At 52.0% G+C, this 24,944-nt stretch overlaps 1 protein-coding gene across 5 annotated transcripts in view; it reads right to left on the reverse strand.

Moving 5' to 3' along the window:
* Window positions 1-3,697: 3,697 nt before the first annotated feature.
* Window positions 3,698-24,944, reverse strand: part of LOC310882974 (uncharacterized protein) — a 74,532-nt gene continuing 53,285 nt past the window's right edge. The window contains exons 2-11 of one of the 5 annotated variants that reach the window (XM_083802530.1): window positions 22,200-22,410; window positions 21,419-21,585; window positions 20,539-20,662; window positions 18,326-18,452; window positions 16,556-16,767; window positions 15,585-15,732; window positions 15,269-15,388; window positions 12,983-13,876; window positions 6,478-12,882; window positions 3,698-5,966 (exon numbers count right to left, since the gene is read on the reverse strand). In XM_083802530.1, the coding sequence (XP_083658656.1) occupies window positions 15,683-15,732; window positions 16,556-16,767; window positions 18,326-18,452; window positions 20,539-20,662; window positions 21,419-21,585; window positions 22,200-22,290 (771 nt within the window). In that variant the 5' untranslated portion in view covers window positions 22,291-22,410 and the 3' untranslated portion in view covers window positions 3,698-5,966; window positions 6,478-12,882; window positions 12,983-13,876; window positions 15,269-15,388; window positions 15,585-15,682. Of the gene's footprint in view, window positions 5,967-6,477; window positions 12,883-12,982; window positions 13,881-14,340; window positions 15,733-16,555; window positions 16,768-18,325; window positions 18,453-20,538; window positions 20,663-21,418; window positions 21,586-22,199; window positions 22,411-24,857; window positions 24,936-24,944 lie in introns of those variants that run through there. The other 4 variants (XM_083802528.1, XM_083802529.1, XR_014573255.1 and 1 more) reach the window with 4 other exon arrangements.

Raw genomic sequence — 24,944 nt, forward strand, 5'->3', positions numbered from 1 at the left:
GCAGGCTGGGAGGCTAACAGGTTCAGCGTGTGCTTGCCCGCTGCGCGCCATTCCCAGGCACATATTTCGCCATCCTTGAGGGCTTCCAGGCTGCGTGAGCCAGCCCGAGCTCTCGCAGCACAGACTGGAGGCACCAGTTCCTGCTCTGAGCCCAATAACTTACGGCTGCACTAATTTTCTGTTATTGTTTGCCTTTTTCTTTTTCTCCCAAATACTGAAAAATACCTCAGGAAAAGAAACACCAAAAAATAAAAGGTCTCCTTACTAGGCAATAAATGACATCCCAGTCTGAGGGGCCCTTCGAGAGAGGCAAAAAGGCAATTTTTAATTGCCAATATGCATTACAAAGCAGGCCGTGCCTACGCAGGTGCAAATGAGGGAACACTTTAAACTTTCCAGTCTGCTGGGCGTCGGGGGAGAGCCGGGTGCATCCCACTAAATAGTTATTTCGACCTTACCCCCTTGGTGAGGGTTCACTGCGGACGGGGAGGTGAGGTCCAGACGCTGTCCTGGTCTCTCCTGGGGGCTGACCGTCGCTCCCCATGCAGTGGCACAAAGTGATTTTCAGGACAGGCACCTCGGGGGAGCCCACAGAAAAGCGAAGACCTGGCAGTCTCCATACATCCTTCCCGGCATGGGTCTGCTCACTGGGACGGTGCATCTGGGCAGTGTAAAACTGGAAAAGAGAGAATAAAAGAGAGAATCTAGCCATTGTATTTAAGGTAGCACACAATACGCCCCTGTGTTGTTTTCCTGGAGCCAGGTGGATGTGAAAATCACAGAGAACTCCGGGACGTGCTCCCAGTGAAACACCGTGGGTAACTGCTCCAAGAGGTGGTGGTGGGCACCGCCAAGTGCCTGAGGACACTGGGGACTTTTTTGCAGAGGCTTCTGGACCGTGAGCTGTGTCTCCATTAATTATTTTGGCCTTTTGTGTCATGTCTAGCTGCAAACGATCCGATATCTCCGGCGGTAGTTACTAAGTGGCTGGAGCTGCGGTGGAATTGCTGCCGCTCTAGGCCAGACCACATCCTCCTCTTTCAGAGTTGATTAATGAACAGTTAATAAAGATGTATAAAAGTTGTTTCCTCTCCTCTGTGGGAGCTCCTGGACCTCCCTGTCATTTTCCTGGCGATGCTGGCTGTGACGGCACTGCCACCACCATGGCAGTGGCAGACACTGGAGGAGAGCAGGTTGCAGGAGAATATTTTGACGCAGAAAAATAACGGTGAGACTGACAAGGCAACAGTATGATGGTAGTAGGAGTATTTTGACCTCAAAAAGGACCAAAAATCAGCTGTACAAAAACTGAAGCAAGGACCTGGTAGAGGCAAAGCACAAATCAGACCGGGCTGCTGGGACGGTTCAGGGCTCCTCCAGCTCCCTGAGCAGCAACACGTCCCCCGCGCTCGGTGCTAGCGGTCTGCGCGCCCAGCAGCACGCTGACATCCCCAGCGGCGGCTCGTCGGGGTCAGGATGTCAAGACTTTGCACTAATAAGCCCTTCTCTAAAAGTAATATCTCGTACTTATCGTTATCTGCAGTTGGGAACACACCCAGCAACAGATATTCCAGTCTATGTAATTGAATTATTTAGGGGCTGGCATGGCGTGATGGAATAGGCTTTCTTCCTATTTTTAGGTTTCCATCTACAGAGCTGGAAATTACAGCCATTAAAATGTTCTATTAGTAATGATATATAAAGGGAAAAAAACTGATCAGACTTTCCTAGTGCACATAGAGCATTAGGATATCATTAATTTTAATGATAGAGCCCAAAATTACAAAGCTATTACAATCATACTTGAAGTTTCTGAAAAAAAGAGGACCGTTCTAAATTATTGCTAATGAGTAAAAAAATATTTAAATCATATTTAACAGACGTTAAAATTATAGCAGATATCGCCACGAGCTAATGATTACTTTGGCTGCATTTGTTTCCTCACGCTGACAAACAAACATCCCGACGGGACGTGCCCAGGGCCGCCGGCCGGTCCCGAGCCCAGGGCCGCACAGGGTTTTGCCACTCTCAGCACTTGGTATGGGATTTCCACCTGCTATGGAGAAGGCAGACATCCTCCTGGTGCTTGAAGGCATGCACTTGATTCACCTGGGCGATGGCATGCCCTTCCCTTCCCTCTGAGGGCTAGAAGTCGTTGCCAAGTCCACCAGCTGCTGAGCAAAGGTATAACTATAGGCCCCCCAGCACGCTCTAAAATTGCGGCAATTAATGGCCCTTGGAGGGCTGGAGATTGTATCTTGGTTTTCTTTTAAAAAAAATAAATGACTCAGGAACAAGGTACTTCGACAAAGCAGGAGGAAAAGAAGAAATTAAAAAAAGAAAAATGAAATTCCAGAGGCCGGAGGCTGCTGCAGCTGCTTTTTGTGATTTTCTACCTGCCGCCAGCAGCAGCTTTACAGGAGATTCCTGTCCTAGGACTCAGCCAAGGAGGGATTTTTCCCAACTGCACGAGCCCAGGTGTGAGGACATTGCCCTGCCTGCAGCTTGCCTCCGGGAAGCTGGGATCCTGTATTTATTGTGAGATGCTCACAATAAATCAGTGAGCATCCCATAACACTGGAGCAGTGATGCATTTCAGACGCAGCCCGTGAGTCTCGCTGGAGCACGGCTGTTGAACGAGGGACAATTTACTGCCTTGCCCTTGAAAGCTTCAGTCACCTCTAGGTCACCAAACACTTCCGTGTACAAAGTTCTGGATTATCCAAAACTACTGTAAAGTTTGACTTGCGAGTTCAGATACCTCACCTGCATGCTGTGCTTTATTTTGTCAAGATGATGTAAAGCCAGGAAGAAAAACAAACTAACGCAGACGGGTATTGGAAGGTGTATTTCTAGCTGCACTAACCCGAGGGTGCAATTTCTCTCCTTCGCTAAAGCCGTGTACCCTTACTGAGCCCGAGCTCACGTCCCCACCTGGTGCTTGGTTTCCAAACAAAGCATTCACTTCGCAGGAACTCGTCCTTTATGGAAATACAGCCCCAGGAAAAGGCAGGGCCAGGCTCAGGGGCAGACCCAGGTGTGCCCGGTGCCGCCAAGCCCTGCTGCTCCAGCAGCCCCTGCCCTGCACAGCGCTGCCGCATCGCCGCCGTGCCCTTTGATGGGAAAGGCGTATTTATGGGAACACTGATATTCTTGAAAAAGAGATTTTGCCCTTCCTGTGCCCAGCACCTCCCTGGGTGCTGCCACCCCAGCACAAAGCGTGCCCGTGTAGAGCCTGCAGGCCGGCTGGCCAGCACTTACCGGTGCCCGAGCCCATCTCTAACCCACGGTCAGCACTGCAGCCTCTTATCAAAGGGGGGAGGCACTCACAGATGGCTTCTGCTTGCCCTTTGGGCCCCGCTGCTGGTGAGACTTTGTGCTTCAGAGGCTTTGTGTAAGCCCATTTGTTTCAGGCCGAATTGCAAAAGTTTAGCAGGAGATTTTGGTCAGGCACCCACCTCTCCCAAAGCAGGCTTCCCTTCTAGGATTTATGAGCTGGGTGGGCAGGCACGGCTCCCGTTAGAGCTGCACCAGCCCCTGTTCTCCAGCAGTGCTGGCTCTCCCTGCAACGACCGCAGGCACACGCTGACTTCCACCTCCAGCTGCATCACAAAGCACCAAGCGTGCTGGGCAGGGGATGAAAGGTGTACGGGAAAGGAGCATTAGATGGAAGCCTCCCTCTAAAGAAAAGTCCTACCAGCTGAATGTCTCACTGCCTCAGCTTGCTGGCTGCGTTCCCAAAACTGTTAAACATCTCAGAGCAGAATGCCTAGAATAAATACATCGGGTTATAATAGTCTATGCAACATTAAAACCATTTTCCAGATGCATGATATTTGAGATGTTGCAATAAAAGGGTCAAAAACTTTTCAAATTCATTAGGCACTTTCTTCTAAATACCTGCCTCATTAAGTGCTGTGGAGATGGCCAATAATGGGAGGTGAAGCAGAGGGCCCTGGAGATTGGATGCGCACACAGTGTTGATAAATGGCTTCTCTGTGGTTATTCCAGAGACGGCAAGGAGAAAAATACCATCCCACGGTTGAGCAGATTTTGAGTTTAGTGTGAAAATTCAAGAACTGCCTTGGCCAGAATAAAGCATCGCTTCTTCTGCCTTGTCTGATAGCAATGTGACCTCCAGAGAGGGGCTGCCAGCTGGCGTGCCGGCTGGGCACAGGGAGCTGCCTCGGGCAGACAAAGCCCCGCTGTGGTCCCCGCTGCCCCCCATGCCCACCCCTCGCCTGGGGGCTCGGTCCTTTGCTGCCTCCCGTCCCGCTCAGCAGCAAGGAGAGGTCACCGAGGGGCAGTCACTGACCTGAGCTCTCCGGCAGAGAGGAGCCGAGCCCGCAGGTTCTGCTTCCCCAAAGGGTTTCCACTGAATCAGCTTTCTCAGCTCTGGCTCCGCATCTGGGATGCATGGCACAGAACAGCACCGAATCGCCAGCCCCTTCCTGATTAATAAGAGAGACGATGAAGACGGACAGTTTTCTTTGACCAGGGTAATAGAGTCAGCAATTTCACTCCGCTAAGCACATGGTTTTTATGATGTCCCCGTGCAGTGCTGAGCAAAACACCCCGGCAGCAGAAGATGTATAATGCTGTCTGTGGAACAGTCTATTTTCTAAATGGAAGCTTGCTATTTAAAAAGAAAGCACTTTAACACTTTGGAAAATATGAAGGTCCCCAAAGCTGAATTTTTGAGTGCTCATTTTGCAGCTTGCAAAAAAGCCGGGTTCATTATGGAACAGCAGTGAGCGGGGTGGCACCGGTCCAAGACGCACTTAGAGTATGCATAACTTCAAGCAGATCTACAGTCCCAGTGCAGTCGAAGGCATTACTCACACCCTAAAAGTTAAGCATGTGCTTAACCAAGTTTTTTTAAATGAATTTACTTTTTTAACCAGGGCTGGCACCAGATTCGTTTCCAGACTCATTCCCACTCTGTGAGGTTGGGTCCTGCTGCAGCAGGGCTGGGGTGGGCTGGGGGTGTCGCAGAGGCTCTCCCGTGGTGCTGCAGCTCTTTCCCACGTGTTCTGCAATTAGCTTTTTCCATACTTTTCCTCACTGTGCAATCCGAAGGTTTGTAGGCCATTGCATCGCAGCTGGGCTTTGCTTCACACTACTGCCTGCAATAGCACCGCTGGGTGTCATTTGTATTTTCCCAGCCCTTGGCACGGGGGATGCAGCTTGCCTCACACCCAGCTCATCTCTGAGCTGCCATTGTCCTACTGATGGATTTTTTCATATATTTCTGTAACCTCCAGTGTCTTTGCAATCATTTCAGGAGGCGCCTCGCTGCCCGCGCCTGTCCCTCCCCAGCCACCTCCGCATCGCAGCACCTCTCCCTGCGCCTTCCCCGCGGCACTGCCTGTCCTCCCAGCAGCGCTGGCGTCCTTGCTGCCCTTGTCAGGGGCTTTGGTGCTGGGAAGAGGATCTGTTGCCTCCTCTCCCCCTTGCCTCTACTAAAATTCAGGGTAAGGAAGGCGTCTCGCGTGAAGCGGGTGCTGCAGAACACTGAGGGCTCGGTCTCCAAGTCCTTTGCTACCTCTCCTTTAAGCTGCGAAATGGCAGCCTGTGCAGCAACTCCATTTCCTCCTTACTGTGGGCACGAGGCAACGGCCGCTGGGGCAGCACACGTGGGCACCGTGTCCCTTCCCGGGGCACTGCTTGCAGCGACCCCGTGCACAGCTCCTGGGGAGCGACTCGTGCCAGGGCAGGCTTCATGCAGCCAAGGAAACCAGCTGTTTTGTGAACCCCAAACTGCTTTTATCTATTGCTCTGGACTTTGCACGTCTGGTTTTGAGCCCACCTTGGAAGAGGCAAAGCGTCGTCAAACACGCGAGGCAAACACTTGGTCCAAACGCATTCTGGTTTTCTGTGCGGGAGCCAGCGAGCTCCACAACATCCATAAATTTGGGCTGAGCTTCACCAAATCTATTTGCTTGATCAGATTTATGTAGCAATTCCTGGACGAGGTGAATAATGAAAATGACTCATGAATATTTCATTTTTATAAATCACATAATTCATATCTATTCACAAATATTTGCTTTGCCTTATAAACCGGATGAATAATTTACAGAAATATGCAGCAAATATTTTAAAGAAAATATGAAATTCATTGACTACATTAATCAACAAATATTATTCAACTTATATTGGTTTAGCTTGCTCACAGATAAATTCTCTGCTTATGAAAGGAGCTGGAGAAGCAGGTGATATTTCCTGTATTAAAACACAGACAGAGGAGATAAAGCCTGTTTCTTCAGATGACAGAGTTATTTTCACATTTTCCTGCTCAGTCTTGTCTGTAATGGTCCGAGCAGGAGACTGATTTGCAACTTCAGGAGTCCCTGTCTGTCCTACAGCTGCATTTCGGGGGGACCAAAGCTCTTCCTAAGCCAGTGCTGCACCCAGCGTTGGCTCTCCCGGGCAATGATTCTGTACTTGAGGCAGGCACCCCACAAAAAAGCTTACCTTTGTCTGCCCTTTTCCTCGCCACCTGAGCCTGTGCCTCATTTTTTCCATCTGCAAAAAGAAAACGCGAATTCCTTGCCCAAAGGAAAACGGCAGCGGGGAAGTCACCGTGATGAAAGCCAAAGGTGGCGATCGGCCACACAGCAAGGCCTGGGCCAGGAGGGGACGGGGCCAGCCCACGGCCTCCCTGCTCCGCTCCAAACCCTGCGGTAGGACTGCCTTTGGGACAGCATCGGGCCGCTCTGCCCCGTGGGGCAGCTTGCACCCGATTCCCCAAATAATCCGCACCCGATTCCCACGCCCGAGCTCTGTGACCAAGTGGCCAGCCACACGCGCTGCCTCTCCCGCCAGCTTTCTGTCAGATGACTTTTTAATATCGACTGCATAAACCCCATCGCTGCGTTGCTGCTGCAGCTTCTTTGTGCCGAGGACGCCAGGCTTTTATCTGTGTGACAGCACAGAGTGTTTTCCTGTCATCGCTCAAAGTCATGTTGTGCAGCAAGCAGTGTTTATCCAGCGGTAATAGGAGACAGCAGAGACTCCTCTGCATACAGAGCGATCTGTAAACAGACAGGGGTGTTTCATCTTTAGAAGCGCACAACAAAAACGAAGGTACGAGTGATTAGCACACAAAAAAAAGGGGAAGAGGCACCGGGCCGTGCTCGCACGTGGGCAGCACCAACACGCGGGGCGGCCGCTGCTCAGCCCGGGCATCGCCCGGCACGCAGGAGGCAGCTAAGGACACATCCCTGCCGCCACGTGCCTCTGCTTGCTGACACGAGGACAGAGACCTGTTGGATATTTTTTATTTTTATTTTTTATTTTTTGCCCACAGCTGATAAATGAATGCCAATAGTGGGGGCTGAAAATCCAAACGCTTTCTGAGCTGGCTTTGCTGCCCTGAGCACAATCAAGACAAATGAAGCAGAGTGTCACCAGATTTGTATTAACAGATGGGCTATTTGAGGAAAGACGGGCTGTAGTGAATGAAATGATAGCTTATTGATATAACTTTTGCCAGAAAAATATATTTATATAGAGAAAATAACAGTGCTTTGCCTTTTATTCAGCCACCCCACTCCCCCTTCCCCCATTTCCCTACCTTCTTCATTACATTTAAATTACAGCACTCAGCTACACCAACAGGAACAGTTACTGTAAAGACTTCATTGGCAAGTACAATTTAGGCTATTTTTTTAAGCATCAGCTGCTTAAACAGAGATTAAATGACTGTGTTAACCCACCTGTATTTGGCTGATAAAGCGATTAATCCCGCCTGCTGCTGGAGAGATGGCTGCAGAGCTGGCCCTAGCACAGGCACGCTTTGCGGAGCGGTTTCCTTCGAGGAGCCCGGTCCCTTGGGTTGGGCAGGGCACGCACGGGAACGCCTCCCCAAATGGCTGCTGTGGGAGCTCCAAACCCATTGCCCAGACTACGCCAGGGGGCTCGGCACGCTTCCCGAGTCTCCTGCTTGCCGAGGGCCCAGGAGAAGGCAGGGCGCGGGGCGGTGGGCGCTCCTCGGGCTGACCTCAGATCCCACGTAACGCCAGAGGCCAGCCCCGGAGCTGGGCACAGTGCCACTGCTTCCCTTGTCCTGAACCATCTCCTCGGTGGCCTGGGGTTCTCGCCCGTAGCCCCACATTCCCTGGCTGGAGCGAGCGTTTCGTACCTCTGCCGGATCCACCACGCCAACCTGGTTTTCGTCCCAGGAATCTCTCCCGGGAACGAAAGCGGAGTGGACGGACGCAGCTGGGAGCACTTCACATTGACACACCGCGTTCGTGCTGGAGATGCTGGCAGATGAGACAGCATCTGTCAGACACGAGATAGGGAATTTAGGTTTAAAAGAACATTGTCAGATCTCATTTTTGCAACCCAAATATTTAAGCACAGAGCCAGCGCCTGCAAACTTGTAAGTGCAATTGCCCGGAAAGCCTCGGCGTGCCCACACGGGCGGCAGTCACCGCGCTTTGCACCAGCCGACGGACACCCACAGAGTGAAGAGGAGGCAACAGCAGCGGAGGAGAACATGAGAGCCCCTCGCCTTGAAGGTGCTCATTGTCGCTTTGATGGGGACCTGAGATATCTAGGGCATTTGGTGGCTGGAAGACCAGCCTGCAGTGGCTTTCCACATGCAAAGCAAATTAGCGGAGCCAGCAATCAGGGCTGCTGCCTTGATTCCTGCCGTTTTTCTCATCAGTCCTGTAGCAAGCTTTCCCCCCAGCTATCAAAATATTCAGTGCAAGACAAGGATCCGCGGGCTGTCCACATCTGCAATCCCAATACTCTTGAATCAAGCAGAATGTAAGAAAAAAACAAACACAACTTCTTAAGAAACATCCCCAACTTGATTTAAGAAGGAATCAGGTAAAAACATCATTTCTGGGACAGGTCCCCATGGCGGGGGTTAAAGCTGACTGCAGTTCCAGATGTTTGTGCGTGTTGGTTTCTGCAACCAGAAGTGAACAAATCCAACGTCTCCTTTTGGTATTCCTGCCATTTGCAGCATGTCTATGAACTATTCATCTGTAACATTTGTAGGCCTATTAAGAGGGAAATACAATTTCATAGCCACAGATAAGAGATTAGACAGATCAATTTCTCCCCACAAAATGGGCCGAGGAAAAAGCAGTTTCCCAGTTGTGATGTAGAAGATTTTTGTTCTCTTGGCTTACTGAGCCGTGGGTCCTGTCACCAACGTTTCTGCTCATGTTTTTATTAAGAGATCAAGTTCATTGCATAAGTCATGCAGAATTGGTTACTGTCAAGGGACGAGTCTCCTCAATCTAAAAAATCCCCACGTATTTCAGGCCCTCAGTGATGGCATGCACGCAAAAGGGGGAGCCTGCTTCCTGCCACACACGTGACAAAGTCCAAGCCTTGCACACCATGGGAAGAACGGTGCGACCCGAGCCGTGCAGGGGCCGCATCCTGGCAGGATCACTGGTGCGGTGGGGCTGTCTGCAGACCCCACCAGCCCCGCTTGGGCTGTGCCGGGTGCGTGCTCTCCCGGGGCCAGCCCTGCCTGCCCAGCACTGCCCCGAGCCCCAGCTCACCCAGCTCTGCCGGTGGTGACGGTAGCGTGGTGCTGGGGCGAGCCGCCAGCTGCGGGAAGCTCCGTCAGGCGGTGCGCGGCTGGCGGGGGAGCCGGAGGGGCTGTCACCGCGCACGATACTCCGCGTTAGGCTTGCAGAAGAGAGGCTGTCACAATATTTAGAGCCGGAGTTAAGCTGAAACTGCTACATCCACAGATGGGGAAATTCTACACAATGGCTCTCAAAAAAAAAAAGTCAAATGTATGCAAAAAAAAAAAAAAATGCTGCCACACTCATGCGAACACGGGCAGAGCGGTTTCCCGCACGCCGTGACGCACAGCTAGCAGCAGGCAGCCATCCTCACTGCACGCCGAGCTCAGACACACGTGTGGGATGTAGAAATAGATCTGCTGCTTTAGCTCAGACGGACGTCAAGGCAGTTCACACACAGCTCGAGCACGGAGCAGGGCACACACCGACGGCTGCGCCTGAAGGAGAGCATCGCCGACGGCCGTGGTGGGGCAGGGGTGGGCAGGGGGCGCAGGGCTTGGACCTGCAGGGAGAGGCTGCAGCCGGCCAAGGCGGGGAGAGCAGCAGGGGCGTCTTACCGAGGGCAGCAACTTGGGCCCCCCGTGGATGGATGGGGCCTGAGGCAGCCCCAGGGCGTCCCCGCGCTCCACAAACCTGCACGGTGCAGCTCTGTGCTGGAGAACCCCTGAATTATTTGTAGCCTGTTATCATCCCTTAGGTATTATTTGTGTAACCATTAGTTTCTGTAAAGTGCACAGAAGAAGCTGTAAAATACCGAGCATTTCATCACTTCGGTTTGGAGCTGATTATTTTCCTGCCTGACTCGCCAAGCTCCATCCCAGTGACCCGACCCCTCCGACGGGCAGCGGCAGCGATGAAGGGGCTCGCGCTCCCAGCCCCCAGCCCTGCCAGCCCCCAGCCCTGCCAGCCCCCAGCCCTGCCAGCCCCCAGCCCTGCCACAAGCAGCGCCTCGACCCGGCCTCCGTGGGGCTGAGCCCCAGCTGGGGCAGCACAGCAGCGGAGGAGCTGAGCTGCTCGCTCCCGAGCTGGGAGCCTTTGTCCTAATAGGATGAGCTCTTGACTGAGAAGCAGCGGCTCTTCTCAGGATAAATACATTTGAAAAAAAAAAAAAGAAAAAGGAAAAAAAGATTTATTCAATGGTATAATGAATTCAGTGCCTTTTAAATGTGACAGTGGGTAAAATACATAGGCCTTCTGCAGGCTTAAATGTCATCTGTAAATATCAGGGTTTTCTTCCCTCGCCATCCTGCAATTTACTGCACTCTCCCTGCAGAAGGGGCTCAGGGGCAGCCGGGCTGGCACGGCCGTGGGGATGCAGCACCCCCATATCCCCGTGCCCCTGCACCCCTGACTGCCCAGCCCAACAAAGGGGAAGGGAATCCCTCATAACGAGGGAATAGGACTGGGAGCAAGAAAAGCAGAACCCGTAAAGCTTAGTTGGCTGCCTGAGAGACGAATGCCTTGTAGGGGGTTTTGGATGATGATAACGTTTTTCTTTTCATGCCCAAGTCAGCAAAACAAAGCAGAGTTACACACCAGAGTAAATTTAAGGCCAACCAAAAAACAAAACAGAAAGAAGAAAGCAGACCAGAAAATAGCCCTCAAACTCATTTAGTGCAGACACGACAAGAGGCTCTGACAAGGCTTGAGAAATTACTCTACAAGACAAGCACTTTAGAAACCAAACAGAGTATTCTAAAGACAAGCAAATACCCCAAGCAAGCCCGTACTGATTCCAGGTGCAGAACTAGAGAAGAGCTCACACGCCGGCACGTCAGGGTGCCAGGCTCCTCGCGGGGCTGTGGAGCATCACCAGCACCATGGGCAAGCCTCTCCCGGCCGTGATGGGAGCTGCCCGGTGCCAGCGCCGCCGTGGGGCACAGGACCCCCACGTCCAGGGACTTTCCTCTCTCTGGAAAAAAGCAGCTCCCTTCCTGTGTACCATTTTTTCCCATAACTAACATAACTTTTTTCATAACACCAGCTCTTTTCCTGTTTCAGGGCACCCAAAGCTTCCAGCAAATAATGCCTTCTGAGACACACCGTCCCTAATCTTGGCACTGAGAAGCTCAGGCGCTTATCTTCACGGGAGCCAGAGACCCGTCCCTGTGCTAACGGGAGATGTCACCTATCTGCGGCTGCAGCTGCCTAAATACTTCGGGGAAAATGGCCTTTAGGGAGGAAGTGTTTTTCTCGTCGTTCTTTCTTTATGGTGTGCCAGGTGAATTTAGGAAGCCGCAGACACCGCGTGGTGCTGCCACTCCCCACCAGCGAGGGGTTTGGGCAGCACGAGCCCCTGCCTAATCCTTGCCCCGCTGCCTGAACCCACTCCTCACGCTCCTGCCACCACTGCAGGAGACCCATGACAAACCACCTCTCAGTTACATTTCTCCATTTCTTCCCACTCACGAGCCGTGGGATGGAACAGAAGGCCCCTGCCTGCAGCAGAGCCAGCCCCCAAATCCCCCGCTCCTGGCAGCCCTCACCGCTTCGGCTGCATTGGTGCTAACGGCACGGCGCGAGGCTTGGTACCGAGGGCAGCCCCGCAGGCACGCCTGGAACAGGGGCGGCGTGAGACAGCACAGCCTGTGCAGGGCAAGCACACTGAGCAGGCGATCCCCAGGGAGGATAACCAGCCCTTGAGGGGGAGGAAGAAAAAGGGGAGACAGGCAGAAACCAGCCCCCCTCCTCCTCCTCCTCCTCCTCCTCCTCCGCCTGCAGCAGAGCCCACACCGCGCCTCGGTGCAGGACGGGCACAGCGTGCCACCGCTGCGGGACTGATACAAAAAAGCCATCTGGAGAGCGAGCCTGACAAGAGGACGCACCAGTGGCAGGAGATAAGGATGCTGTTGCAGGGAATATAGATGCGCCTGTCATTTTTAGAAAGGAGCAGCCTAAAATCAAAGGAAGAGACAGATAATACCAGAAAGAGATAAAGGCAGGGAGGAAACAGGCGGAGAAAGTGAACAGAAACACAGAACGCAGAGAAAACTGTGGAAACACCAGTATAAACATGATCAGTCATTACCCAGCACGAGCATGTGTGAAGCTAATAAAGCAGAGAAGAGTAATTACCTTTGACATCCCCCCAAACATTGGCTTTTGGCGCAGTATTTCCTTGCATAGGTACTATTTATGCAGTGGCTTTTATTTATCTCTGCTTTAGAAGATATCTTCTCGTTTCCTCACTGCCAGGCTTGGTGCTGGCGTTTTGGGGAGGACGACTGCTCTCCCACTGCCCGCTCGGCTCAGCCTGTGTCACCACCATTGCTCGTGCCGATCCCCCTGTCTGCAAGGGTGCTGCACCCAGCCGCATGGGCTGAAAGCAGGAAAAACAGGGAAAACCATGAAGAAGCACGCGGAAAGAGAATGACCTCTGAAATAGTTGAAACGATTCGGTTGCTGCCCATAATACTCACAGGTCTCATGCAGGGCCCCTCCTCAGCCGGCTGGGGACCCAGCTCGGTCACTGCAGCAGCAGCAGATGCTTGGATCACAGTTTCGGGTTGTTTGCTCTGATTTCCCTTTTGCTGATGTCTCCGTTGGCTTCCGCTGGCAGCAGACATCCTGTGGCTAATTACCAGGACAGGCTGCCAATCACAGCCCCACCACTATTTTTGGCCCGGTAGGAAGGAAACGTGCGGCATGGCGAGCCTGCCCAGCGCCCAGAGAGGAAGCGCAGGGCTCCGTGTAAAAGCGTTAATCGTAAAAATCCTAATTATGTTACGATTCTGAGCTTGACAAGTGAAAGACATCTGAAAGCAGAGAAGCAGCAATTGACTGTATGCTAATGAGCCAGCCTTATCTCAGGAATATTTCATCCCTGATTGCGTTCGCAGCGTGGGAACGAACCCCCGGTGCCGTGCTGGGGTTAATGTCTCGGCCACGTCCTCGCAGGACAGCCTGAGAAAACTAACATAAATCCAACCCCAATCTGACCAAAGATTTTCTCCGGGCCAGCAAATACACACTGGCAATGACTGATATGGGTGACAAAAGTGTAATTGGAAATGCGAGCGGCTGCTGACTACAAACAGGGCTGCAGGAACAGGGGAAGCGTCACCGGGTGGGCTTACAGCCCCCGACAGCCCCCAGCATCCCCGGGCTGTCCTGCCCAGCAGCTCCCCAGATGAACACCTACCTCCCGCATCCCGGGACCCGCAGCACCCGCTGCGACGTGAGGGAACGAGAGGTGGGCAGAGCCCCAGGCACCGGGAGGAGAGCCCTCCGAGCCCTGCGCAGACGGGCTCTGCTGCGGCGGGACCCGAGGGGAGCGAAGCACCACGCAGACCTCTTCCGCTGGTGTTTCAGACCTTGCTGAAATGAATAACAGCACAAAGCTTTGATTTCCGACTTTGATTTAATGACAAAAGAGAGACACACAGATCAATAGTCGCCTCCTCTCCTGAGAGGAGGCTGCGAAGCCCACACGTGTTTCACCACGGCAAGCACAGCGCAGCACCGGGCCCCGTCCTGAGGCGCACCCGCGTGGGGCTGGGCTGCTGCTTGCCCGCCGTGCCCCACATCCTGCAGCAGTGCCGGGTGCCAGGCGGAGGGGCCGCCCTTCCACAAGTGGCACCTGGTAACACAGTAAAAAAAAAATAAAAAAATACAATAATGTTTTTCTTTCGGATTATTGAACCAACTGTAGTAAAAACTTCATGTTTAATATGCATGACCTGCTCCATACACTCCACTCTAATAAATTGGTGGAACATCTTGCACAGCTAAATCATTAGGGGGTGGATGAAACACTAGGGGCCAGTTGTAAATGCAAAGAAAAAAAAATTAAACTAGGCACATAAAATATGAACCAATTTTCTCATCTTGGCTAATAGATTTTAAATGGGAAATCTGATCATGGATAAGCACCAGGAATATTAAAAATTCAGGTTTTGCTAGGGCTCTACCTGGATCCGTAAGGGAAGGTCGAAGCGTGATGAATGTTCCCAGGAACGCGATCGAGGGTGTAAGCTTTTAATAGCTGTTACATTAAAAATCTGCTGCCGAACATCATGCTTTTTAGAGCTCTCATTTAAAGGTGTGTTGTAGCTTGCTGCTTCCTAATTACCTTGTATGTTCTGCATAATTTTTGTTTTTAATTTCAGATGGGAAAACACCATAAACTAGCTAATTAATTACTTTTTAACCCCAGCATATCAGCAGAAGCACATGCTTTGCCATGCCACCTCTCCTCTCCACGGCAAGCAATCCTCCAGCTGAGCACCCGCGCACCCCGGCGCAGAGCGGGGGAATTTGCAGGGGACTGCAGAGAAACCAGGGGAGAACAAGGGAGGGAAAAAGCAAGGAGCCGGGCTTGGCCTCGCCGCGTTCCCTGGGAGAGAAGAGAACTGGAAGGCAGGAAGCAGCAGGCTTTGCCTTTCTGTTTCATGCTGTGCTCAGCCCTGCTGCTCTCACCAGGCTTTCCCACGTGGGGAAGCCGGGGGTCCCGGTGCCAGCCTGGGCATCGCCGCACCGCCAGCCCCATGTCTGCCTCTTAACTTCTTAATGCTGGGCAGCAATTTTCCAGCAACCTCAGCAACTCAGCTTTCCAGCAAGTCTCAGCAACCGCTGGGGACCCGCGTGGAGGCAGCTGAGCCCAGCGCTGGTTTTCCAGCACACCCACCCCGGGTGTTCCTCTCGGGATAACGGCAATGTCCCGTGCAGCAGGCAACCAGACTTCGTGGCACGGGGGCACTGCTCACCGGGCCCTGCGCTCCCTCCGTGCCGGGCAGGGCGATCGCTGAGGCTGAACAGGACAGACACCGCAGTGGATGTGACATTATCCAGTGATTTATGGACTTCATATTTCAACAGCCCATCAACTGCGGAAAAGATAATGTTTAGAGAAACCAAAGCAGCTAGAAGTACCACTGGGGGGTTAGAAGAAAAGCAGAAAGGAAGAGGAAAGTGAAGGCACTGACAGAAGGATTGCTCACGAGGAGGCTCGTTCTGAGCGCAGCGTACCGGCTCTGCTTCCCCTGCCTTCCAGATTTCTGGACACAAAGAAGAGAAACCCACCGAAGGGTTTGACAGTCAGCACTTCTTTCTCTGTTCCTCTTAGTTTTCCTACTGTCTCCTCTCACTGGAGATTTCCAGCTTGGATTTACTTGATTCCATCACGTTCCTTCAACTATCTTCTGGTTAAAGGCAGGGCAAACTGATGGATCTGGGGGAAAAAAAGCAAAATCAAGAATTCAGGGTATGCAGGCAGGTGAATGACATGCTTCTTGGCACGCTGAGCTGGAAATTATTTTTTCCTTTGTTTTTATGAATCATTCATATTTTCATCAGCTTAAAAAGCAAACAAGCAAATGTAAACATTGGGATTTTTAAATTGGAATACATTGATGCAAAAACAAGTATATATTTAATTTCCTTTCCTTTAATTCAAGTTGAATGCATGTTAATTAGAAGGCGGCGGAGCAGGAACACTTAGCTGTATTGACAGAAGCAGCAATAATGAGACACACGCCTGGACTGGGGACGAGGACGGGGAGCAGGAGCTGCGGGGCCGTGCCGTGGTGCGGGTGGGCTCGGGGTGCGGCAGGGGAGAGTGGCTGCCCCCGCAGGGACATTTGCTAGAGGGCACCAGGACGCTTCAAGAGCCACGCGGAGGGTGGAGGAGGTTTACCCAGTTGAGGCTAAAGGCCAGAGAGTGCAGACAGCAGGAGAAACTGCGTGCTGACATGAGCCGATGAACTGAAGGAGGCTCGGGCTGGGTCTCACGTCTGTCCCATGGCTGCATGGTGCTCCCCAACCCCAGCCCCCCACGTTTTTCCCTGGGAGATATTTTTCCCCGGCCCCTCCCCTGCACAGCACCTCTTCTGGGGGAGCATCTGCAGGAGGTGCAGCCTAGGAGCCCCCTTTCACCCGCGCCCTTGTTTCGCCGCGCCGCGCGCTGTCGGAGCCTCACTAAGCTGTTTACACCCCTCATGCTCCATCCATCATTTTTTCATTCAGTTGGAAGATTATAGCTTCTTATGTGCTACCTCCAGTCCAGCTTGTCATGGGAAAACTCCAGGGAGAAATTCGCACAGATGTATTAAAGCTATCTAACACTTTCTCCATAGCAACTGGGACTGGTGCAAATCCCATAAGCCCTGCCTGGAGGCAGGATGAGAGCTCCTCCGGAATTCTTCCAGGCACCCAGATAACAGCAGATAGCGGGAAAATGTCTTCATCAAGTTGAGATGCCTCCCAACTGTAACACACAATAACGTTTGATTAACACTGAAGCATTTATCACTTACGAAGGACATTTTTCTGACGCTCTGCGGTAACTCACGCTTTCCATCCTTTCCCTAGCTCGTCTTAGTGGTCCGACATTAACGCGCACACACAAGAGTGCAAGCAAGCAGGGAAGGAAAACAGATGCAGGTGGAGCATATGCAGGATTTAATTTGATCTTTGAGAGCATAATTATTTTAATACTAATTTTACAAGTCTTTAGTTTCTTATGCCATCCTTTGCACAGGCTCCAGACGAGGTGAGAGACAGAGCTCCTGCCTCACAGAGCAGACTTCAAGTCTCGAAGGGCTGCGTTGTTTAACACCACAAGTTACAGCCACAGCGTACGCTGGGAGGTCGTTAAAATCTGCCTGAGGCTCGCGTGCATGCAGATATTACCGCAGCAGGAGGGATGCCCGACCCCGCTGGCTGGTTTCAGCCCTCGGCTGCTGACAGCCCCTGCCCCTGGCTGTGGCAGCGCGCTCCCATCCCGCAGCACCGCCCCGCGCGGCTCCTGTGGGGCCAGGCTGAGCTGATGCCGGCTGGCCAAGAGCCACGCTCCCTGAGACAGCAGTCGTTCGAACCTCTGGAGCGAATCTGCTATTTTAACTCCACATACCACCGAACGGCAAGGGAGCCAAACCCTTTGAAGTCTGCCATGTCCAATCCATTATTAATCATTGTAAATCTGGAATAATCTCTACAAGCATATTCTGCTCGCTACAAATATACTGGTGCCAACTTCCTCTAATAAATCCTGCGTCAGGCCAGCTATTGTGTCTTCTCTTCAGGCAGCATTTCCCAGCAGAAATATTTAAACAATAACGGTCCCTATTTGGTGCAGTCACTTTTGTTTTAGAAGAGTACAGTCTAATGTGTAACAGATTTAGAGCTTACAGAAAGGCTTGGATTTATGGCATGTTTTCTTTCCATTGCTTGTTTCTGATAATCCCTGTGGGGCATTACATGTCTCCATTTGGGTCCCTAACTTCGTGCCACCTTGAAAAGCAAGGAAACCATATTCTTCTTCCTACCCAAAACTTTGGGGTAAATACTGAAAGTTCTATGCAAAAGGAGCATGGCTTAAAAAAGAAATCTGGTATCACTTCCCTGCAGACCAGAAGTGATTTGCTGAGTGGTTTGGAAAGCGCTGGGATGGAGAAGGAGAGGAAGAATGCAGTATGAAGAGCTCTTCTTTGTGCAAGGACTTTCACGGGCCAACATATGGCAGTTACTAAAGAGCAGTAAATTACCTTCTACTACTCTTGTGAAACAGACCTTGAGAACGAAGATAAGGTTTTATGAATCTTTCCCTTGTAATGAGCTTTCCATGATTAACACAGCCTACAAGGAACACGCTCACTGCCAGGCACGGCAGAGGAAACGCAACGCCACCGCGCGTAACGGGGCGCAGGCTACAAGGAGGGCTGCCATATCAGCATCTGTCCCACGGAAAGGCTTAAAACAAGTGTAACAACTCCAGGAGCCCCAGAAATCCCTGCTGGGATGAGCCTCAGCCCGATTTTACTCACGTTCGGTCACACAGATGCTCCTGGGCCGAGCAGTGTGGCTGCCTGCAGCAGCAAGCGGCGCCCAGGAGCCGGGTGAAGCCTCCCCTGCTCCTGTCCCCGCAGGCGGGGTGGAAGGAGATGGAAACCCCTGAAGCAAAAACAAGCATGAAATTTAAATCCCCAAACATACACTGACAACAAAGCATCAAATACAAGGGTGAGAAAGCTGAGCCCCCAGATTTTACTGGTGTATATGCAAGCAAAGAGGGAATTTTACACCACGAGCAGCTACCGAATGCCACATATAAGCAACTGCTAGAGACTTACCAACTCTTACTTAGATCGTAATCTATATCAGACAACCTCCTAATTTGTGCGAACACCTGGCTATGTTTATTTTGAGCAAAGTATGAAGCTCAAAGGATCCGGGAAGCTCCGCAGTTTGGTACAAACTCTGATTATTCATGAACGTGTGAAACTTTTCCCCCAAAAATTTGCAGCTTCAAAGCGCCGTTCTGCATGTGTGAGACTCTCGCTGCGTGCCAGCACTGGGAGCCGCGCTTTCCACAGTCACAAACATTGGCATCTCGGAGCCGCGGGCTGCCGAGAGGCAAGGCCACCGGGATGCCGCGGGGCTCCCCGGAGCTGCTGCTCTCAGCGCTGCTGGCGCTCGTGGGCAACCAAGGAGTGAGCTCTGGCACCGTGGTGGGGCTGGCTGCCAGCCTGGGCCTTCAGGGAAAGTGTCCGGATGCCAAAACCCCCCGGGGGGATGCACAGCCACGTCCAGCACAGGCGAGAGCAGCCGGAGGATGCTGGCCCGCGGCTGAGGACGCTCGCTGCCTGCTTCCGCGGCACCGGCAAACAGGGGAAGGAGCCACGAGGGCCGTGAGTCCAAACGACAGCTTGTTTTCTCTTTCACTGACAAACGAGCCGGAGCTCCAAAAGCAATTTAGTCTGGGAATAAACATCCAAATACCCACTGCTCAGGCTGAGGCACTAAATGAGCTAAGCAGAGGGAGGCTGCGGTGAACTCGGGTTCCAGGCACTTGCTTTTCACTTGACTTCCTCAGCTGGCAACTCAGCGCCAGCTAAAAACTCTCCAAGAGAAGCATCTATTTCCTACCGCTGCCAAGGACTCTGGCCAGAAAAACGCTTTTTCTCCCCTGATGCTGCTCATTAATCTTGTTTGTTTGTTTTCTTTTTTTCTTTTTTTAATGCTTTTGCTGGTTCTCCCAATTACGATGTGATTAAAAAGGAAAATAAGGAAAACTCGAGGTAAGGAGAATTCAGCCAGATCCCTGGACTGGGCCATGGCTACGTGTGGAATGACTTCGGCGCGCTGCCCGCCGAGATGCCCCCAGCCCGGTCAGTGTCCCTGGTCTCACCCGTCTCCTTCAGGGATCACAACTCACTTAGTGCGCACCGTGCCTCGCCCACATTGATAAATTGGCAATAAAAATGCAGAGAGAACTCCAGTTGGATCAATTTGTTTCAATATTTTTGACACGGCTGCCGTAGAAGCTGAGTGTTGGGGAACCAACAATGCAATTTCCTACCGAGGGAAGTGGCAAGATGCTGGGCATAAATTACGCTTAAATGCCACGTAGATAATGAGGCCGCATCTTTGGAGATTTATCTCTCATTTCTTTCATTGAAAACACTCCTGATGTGGGAGCTGTCGTGGCACAACCTTTCCAACCTGGAAAACGCCCTGGCTGGAGACGCCAGCTGAATGCTGAGGACTCGGAGTTTGCAGGCACCTCGTGGAGCCTCCGGCACGGAGGAGCCTTCACCTGCCAGCAGGGAGGCAGGGAAGCTGGGGTGCTGTCGTGTGCTCTGCCCACATTCCCCAAGCTTTTTTGGGAAAGGATGCGAAGGAGGAGACAGTCCTATCTATAGCCTGTTGCAGTTGCTTGATGTCCTCAGATGCTGAGTGCTTAGTGACATAAATAATAATTAAAAATTGTCAGAGAGCTGCCAGCAACGCGTTTCAGCCATCGGCGGCTGCTTGGCTGGCATTTCCCCGTGGTTCCGAGGGCAGGCTTCCCTGCAGCAGCAGGAGCCTTACTGCCCGTGGCACACCTCCTCCTCCAGCTCCGGGCTCAAACCTCATGGGATCTTTTCCCCTCCCACAGAGAAGCCACAGGTACGGCACCTCCATCATTCCCACCTCTCCACGACACGAAGGCCAAGGCACGCATCTCATAACTGGAAATCAGAATATTAACACTCACCATTTGGGGAGTACTTGGACACGTCAGTTCTAATGAAGAATGGTATTAATTTCAGTTCTTGCAAGAGACATCTGAGGCAGTTTCCATTATTTTTAGGGAGCCATGGCAGAGCGGAGCTAGCTGTCTGCGGAGAGCCAGCATTGACAGAAGGAAAAATGCTCTTCACTACCTGCTCCTTCTGAATACATTTCGAGCTGGAGTTCATCATTTCTACTTACTTCCATATATTTAGATTCCCTCTCAAAATATGTTTTCAGCAATGACTTCAGTAAATAAACTGCCAGGGGCATTCCCCTCAGTTCATTAGAAGGCACGTGAACGACCCATGGGATCAGAATTTCTAATGGCTCGAATCAGGCTTCGTGTTAGTGACTGCACTGAAGTGGTGCCTAATTGCATCTCCTGGGGCTCCCGCCACTTCCCATCCCTACTACCTGATTGCAGCGGCTCATTAGCCTGCTTTTAGAACCGCACGCCTGTCACCTCCGAGCGGGGGCCGGGAGTCACATCCCCCCCACCACACGGTGCCGGCCGAGGCTCCACCACCGCCCCAGCACCAGCACCCAGACGGGCACCGCAGCACCACGGGAGCCACAGGGAAGGTGCTGGCACGGAGGCTGCAGATTTACTCTCCGAGGGTGGAAGCACAGCCTGGCCTCGTTCAGCAAGATGTGCACCAGCCCAGCAGACACACCGTGTAATTAAAGCTGACAAAAGCATGGCTAAAGGAGAACTGAAACATGACAGTGACCCCTGATAAAAGCTCTTTTTATGTCAAATGAGTGATAGCCAGCACTGTACACTTGCCTATTATTTTTATGTAAGCTACTTGTAGAAAAGTCACCTTCCAAAAACGTTACTGTATTGACTCTTTGCTTACCGCATTCTGCGTCTGCCTGTGCTGCCGCCTTTGTGCAAATCTGCTGAACTTCCCACGCTGCGTGCCCTTCTCTCCTTGCGAGCACAGGTGTTCAGACACACGGTTTGCCAGGCTCGGTATCCTCAGCTGTACTTTACGGTTTGGTGTGACGGCCTTCCTGGTTAGCACTTTCGCACAGACAATATTTCGTGTCAGGCTGGACACCAGCACCCAGCTCCACATTTGTCCAAGTGCAGCAGAGCCCTCCACGGACGGACAGACAGACAGACACGTGGGGCTGCCTGCCTGTGTGCCGGTGGGCACTGCTGCTCCTCAAGGGCACGCACTGGTTATTTTTTGGCACTTCATAAAACTTATGTGCAGAAGGAAATTAAAAGAAGGCTCTGAGCACGGCTCCAGTAACGATGCAAGATTGGCTGCAGTAACTAGCTTTTCCAAAAATATCTTTCCTCTGGCAGAGATGCTCTATTTTTAGAGCTGCAAAGCATCACATTGACAAGCGGCAGGGTCAAAGCTTACCTTTAAACTTTTAAAATTCATTTGGCCTTGTAAAAGCATCTGGGTTTTTCAGCCGGCTGTTAAACGCAATGACACACAGCGATTCCGGCAAGCCCAGGTGGCGGCACCTGGCTCTGAGCTTCCCCAGCATCTCCAGCTCCCGGGAGCTGCCTGGGCAGGCTCAGCTCTGTCTGACGTGACCAGGCACCAGCCGTTTAATAGATTGCTTGCATGGGCATTGTAATATAACGTGTGTCAATTCAATATAACACCACGTACTTACGGCATGCTCTGTGCCTGGAGGTGCCTGTGCCGTGTCCCCGGAGCAGCAAGCTCCCGCTGCTGGGCTGCTGATGGGTGCTGATCCTGACCATGCTGCCCCGAGTGCCCCGCAGCACTGCTCCCCCCGGGGAACATCACTCCCCCAGCTCCCGAAGGCTCTCGATGTTCATTACGAGGTCACTAGCTGATGCGTCCATGTGATTGCCTTCTTGCTGTTCAATAAATAATTAATAGGTGTCAATTCCAATCTGCCTTGGTTAATTGTACTCATCTCATTCAGGTGTCAGCTCTGGTCCAGCTGGGCTCTCCCAGGGGCTGGCAGGGATGGCCACAAGCTGCCAGCTCCTTGCTGAACTGGGCTCTGCGCCCTGGGGTCCCCGGCTGGTCGGGGGGTCCCTGCAGGCAGCTGGCAAGAGACCAGCCCAGGGGACACTTGCCATGGGGTAGAGGTGTCACCCTGCAGGGGCAGCAGGAGTACAGGGACGCAGGCTCTCTGAGAGCAAGGGGGTGGCTGGATGCCTGCTCGCACTGGGGTGCCCTCAGAAATCCCCATTTTGGCACCGCCGGGCGCAGCGGTGGCACAGCCGCCTGGCAGGGCTCAGCACCGCGGCCCAGGCAGGGCCAGCTGCCTCCTTCACGCTCACAGCCCAGCTCTCACAGCGAGAGAAAACAGGAGGCTGTTTTCAGGCTCAGTGGCTGCCACCCACCCACGGGCAGATATCGAGCCCAGGCTTTTTCACTGAAATGAAAATTTCTGCCTGGCCATGTCCTGGCTGTGCGCACAAGAGCAGGCCGGAGGGATTTCTGATGACATTTGATTATCGGAGGCGAGCAGGCGATTGCCAAAGCCGGGCAGAAAACCCGCGGTTGTGTCTAAACGGGCACGGCTCCTACTTCTGTGACATTTCCCTGAGAACCATTTACAGCGATGAGAAACAAGACGGAACAAGAGCAAATAACTCCGAGGAGCGCGTCTGACTGCAGCAATCACACAGCTCCTCCAAAGACCCGCTGGGGGCTGCGCGGGGGGCACCGGCCGCCCTCCCCGGCTGGCAGCCCCGTGGCGCACGTCCCCACAGAGGCACCGACGCTGCTGCTCGGCTTCTGCTCCTCCGAGACCAACCTCCTTTCTTGCCCCGAGCAGTTGACACATGTCTATGAAAGCGATCTATAATTTAAACACTCTCACAATGAGATCTCCAGGTGGGGAAATTACTGTTCTGTGACTTTTTGTGTTGGAGATGTATGTGCTCAGGCAATGAAATAACTCCCTGGATGTCTGAATCCTTTTCCCCTGCTACAAGAGAAGCGGCAGAATAGGGTAGGTTAATTAAATTATCACAGATCTGAAAGATGTTTAATGGCAATGCTTTACTCGTGAAAATACGGATAGAGCCTAGTCAGAGTTGTAGGACTACAGCATCTGCACAGGCAGCGAACTGAGCATACAGTGTGTAAAATTAAAAATCTAGTAGCTCTATTGCTGGGAATAAAAGACGTCATTTGCATGTTAAAACACCTAGGTTTACGGTGGCAATTTTCTTCTTTTTAACTTTCCTGGTTCACAGTTTCCAGAATGAATAACACGATGAAACTCTTGATCAGTGATATGTATTTAAAAACATGGTAGGGCTTCTTCCCCCCAGGAACCTACGTGTCTTCTGACAAAGTCGCATTCACTTTGCTCATCATGTTTATGTTCATAATGATCAATAAAATAATGGTAATACATTTTAGAGACTGATGTGGAATCCTGTTTCCCTCGTAATGATCACTGAGACATCAGAAGCCTTGCCTATCTGTTCCCATTTGTGCTAATGGGATGAATGTGTCTGTAATAATGCCCCTAATAATTTTTCCATTGCTCATATAACAGTGTGACAGCTTTCTTGTTTACTGAAATTAAAACACAATCTTTGTAGACTTCCATTAACAAGATCTTGCATCCCTTCCTTTAGGAATAAGCAAATTAGATCATGAGGAAAAACGCTGCCATCAAGCTGGTTCTGCAATCTGGAAGCAGACTGTATTCCATTTAAATAATCTAGATTACATTTAATTTGAAACTAAAATTTAAAGACAAGGCGGAATTGAAGCACAAACCAATTGATTAGCTCCCGGCACAGGGATGATTGCTGGTGTCTGCCATACAGCACCAGAGCCACGAACCCACCCGCGCCGGCCCCTCGCCATCCCGCCTCGCTGCGCCCGTGCCAGGCAGCGACTCGCACCTTGCCTGCTGTTCCTGCCCGTCCTTGTCCTTCTGCTGCAGCAGCCCAGCTTGGCAGCGATGTCCCCGAGTGCTAGCAGTGTCCCCCCGGCAGGTCAAATTGCCACAAGCTCCTGGAAGGAGCACTGCAGGGCAGAGGAAGGAGACGCTGGGCACAGAGGGGAACCCCGAGCCTCTCACCGCCACCCAGACCCCAAAGGGGCACCCCCTGCCCAGGGACCAAAGCTGCTGCTGCCACACCAAGCACTGCCTGCTGCACTGCGGGCCCTCTTCTAGCCCTGCCAAAGCTTTTATCATTTCCCTTTCTTCTTTCCTCTGCCTTGCTGTTGTTATCATTACCATTCCCTGCTATCACTCACTTCGTGAAACATTCCTCTCTTCCTCCTCTAACATCATTTCAAGAGGGAATCAGGATGGAACAGTTCTTACCCCAGACTTGTAGGTTTTGATTCGCAAAAAAAGAGCAAGGGTTTTCTACCCTGGAACAAAATATAGGGGAAAAAAGCACCCATGAAA

Source organism: Anser anser, assembly GCF_964211835.1.
Source record: "Anser anser genome assembly, chromosome: 17".
In the NCBI taxonomy this organism is placed as follows: Eukaryota; Metazoa; Chordata; class Aves; order Anseriformes; family Anatidae; genus Anser; species Anser anser.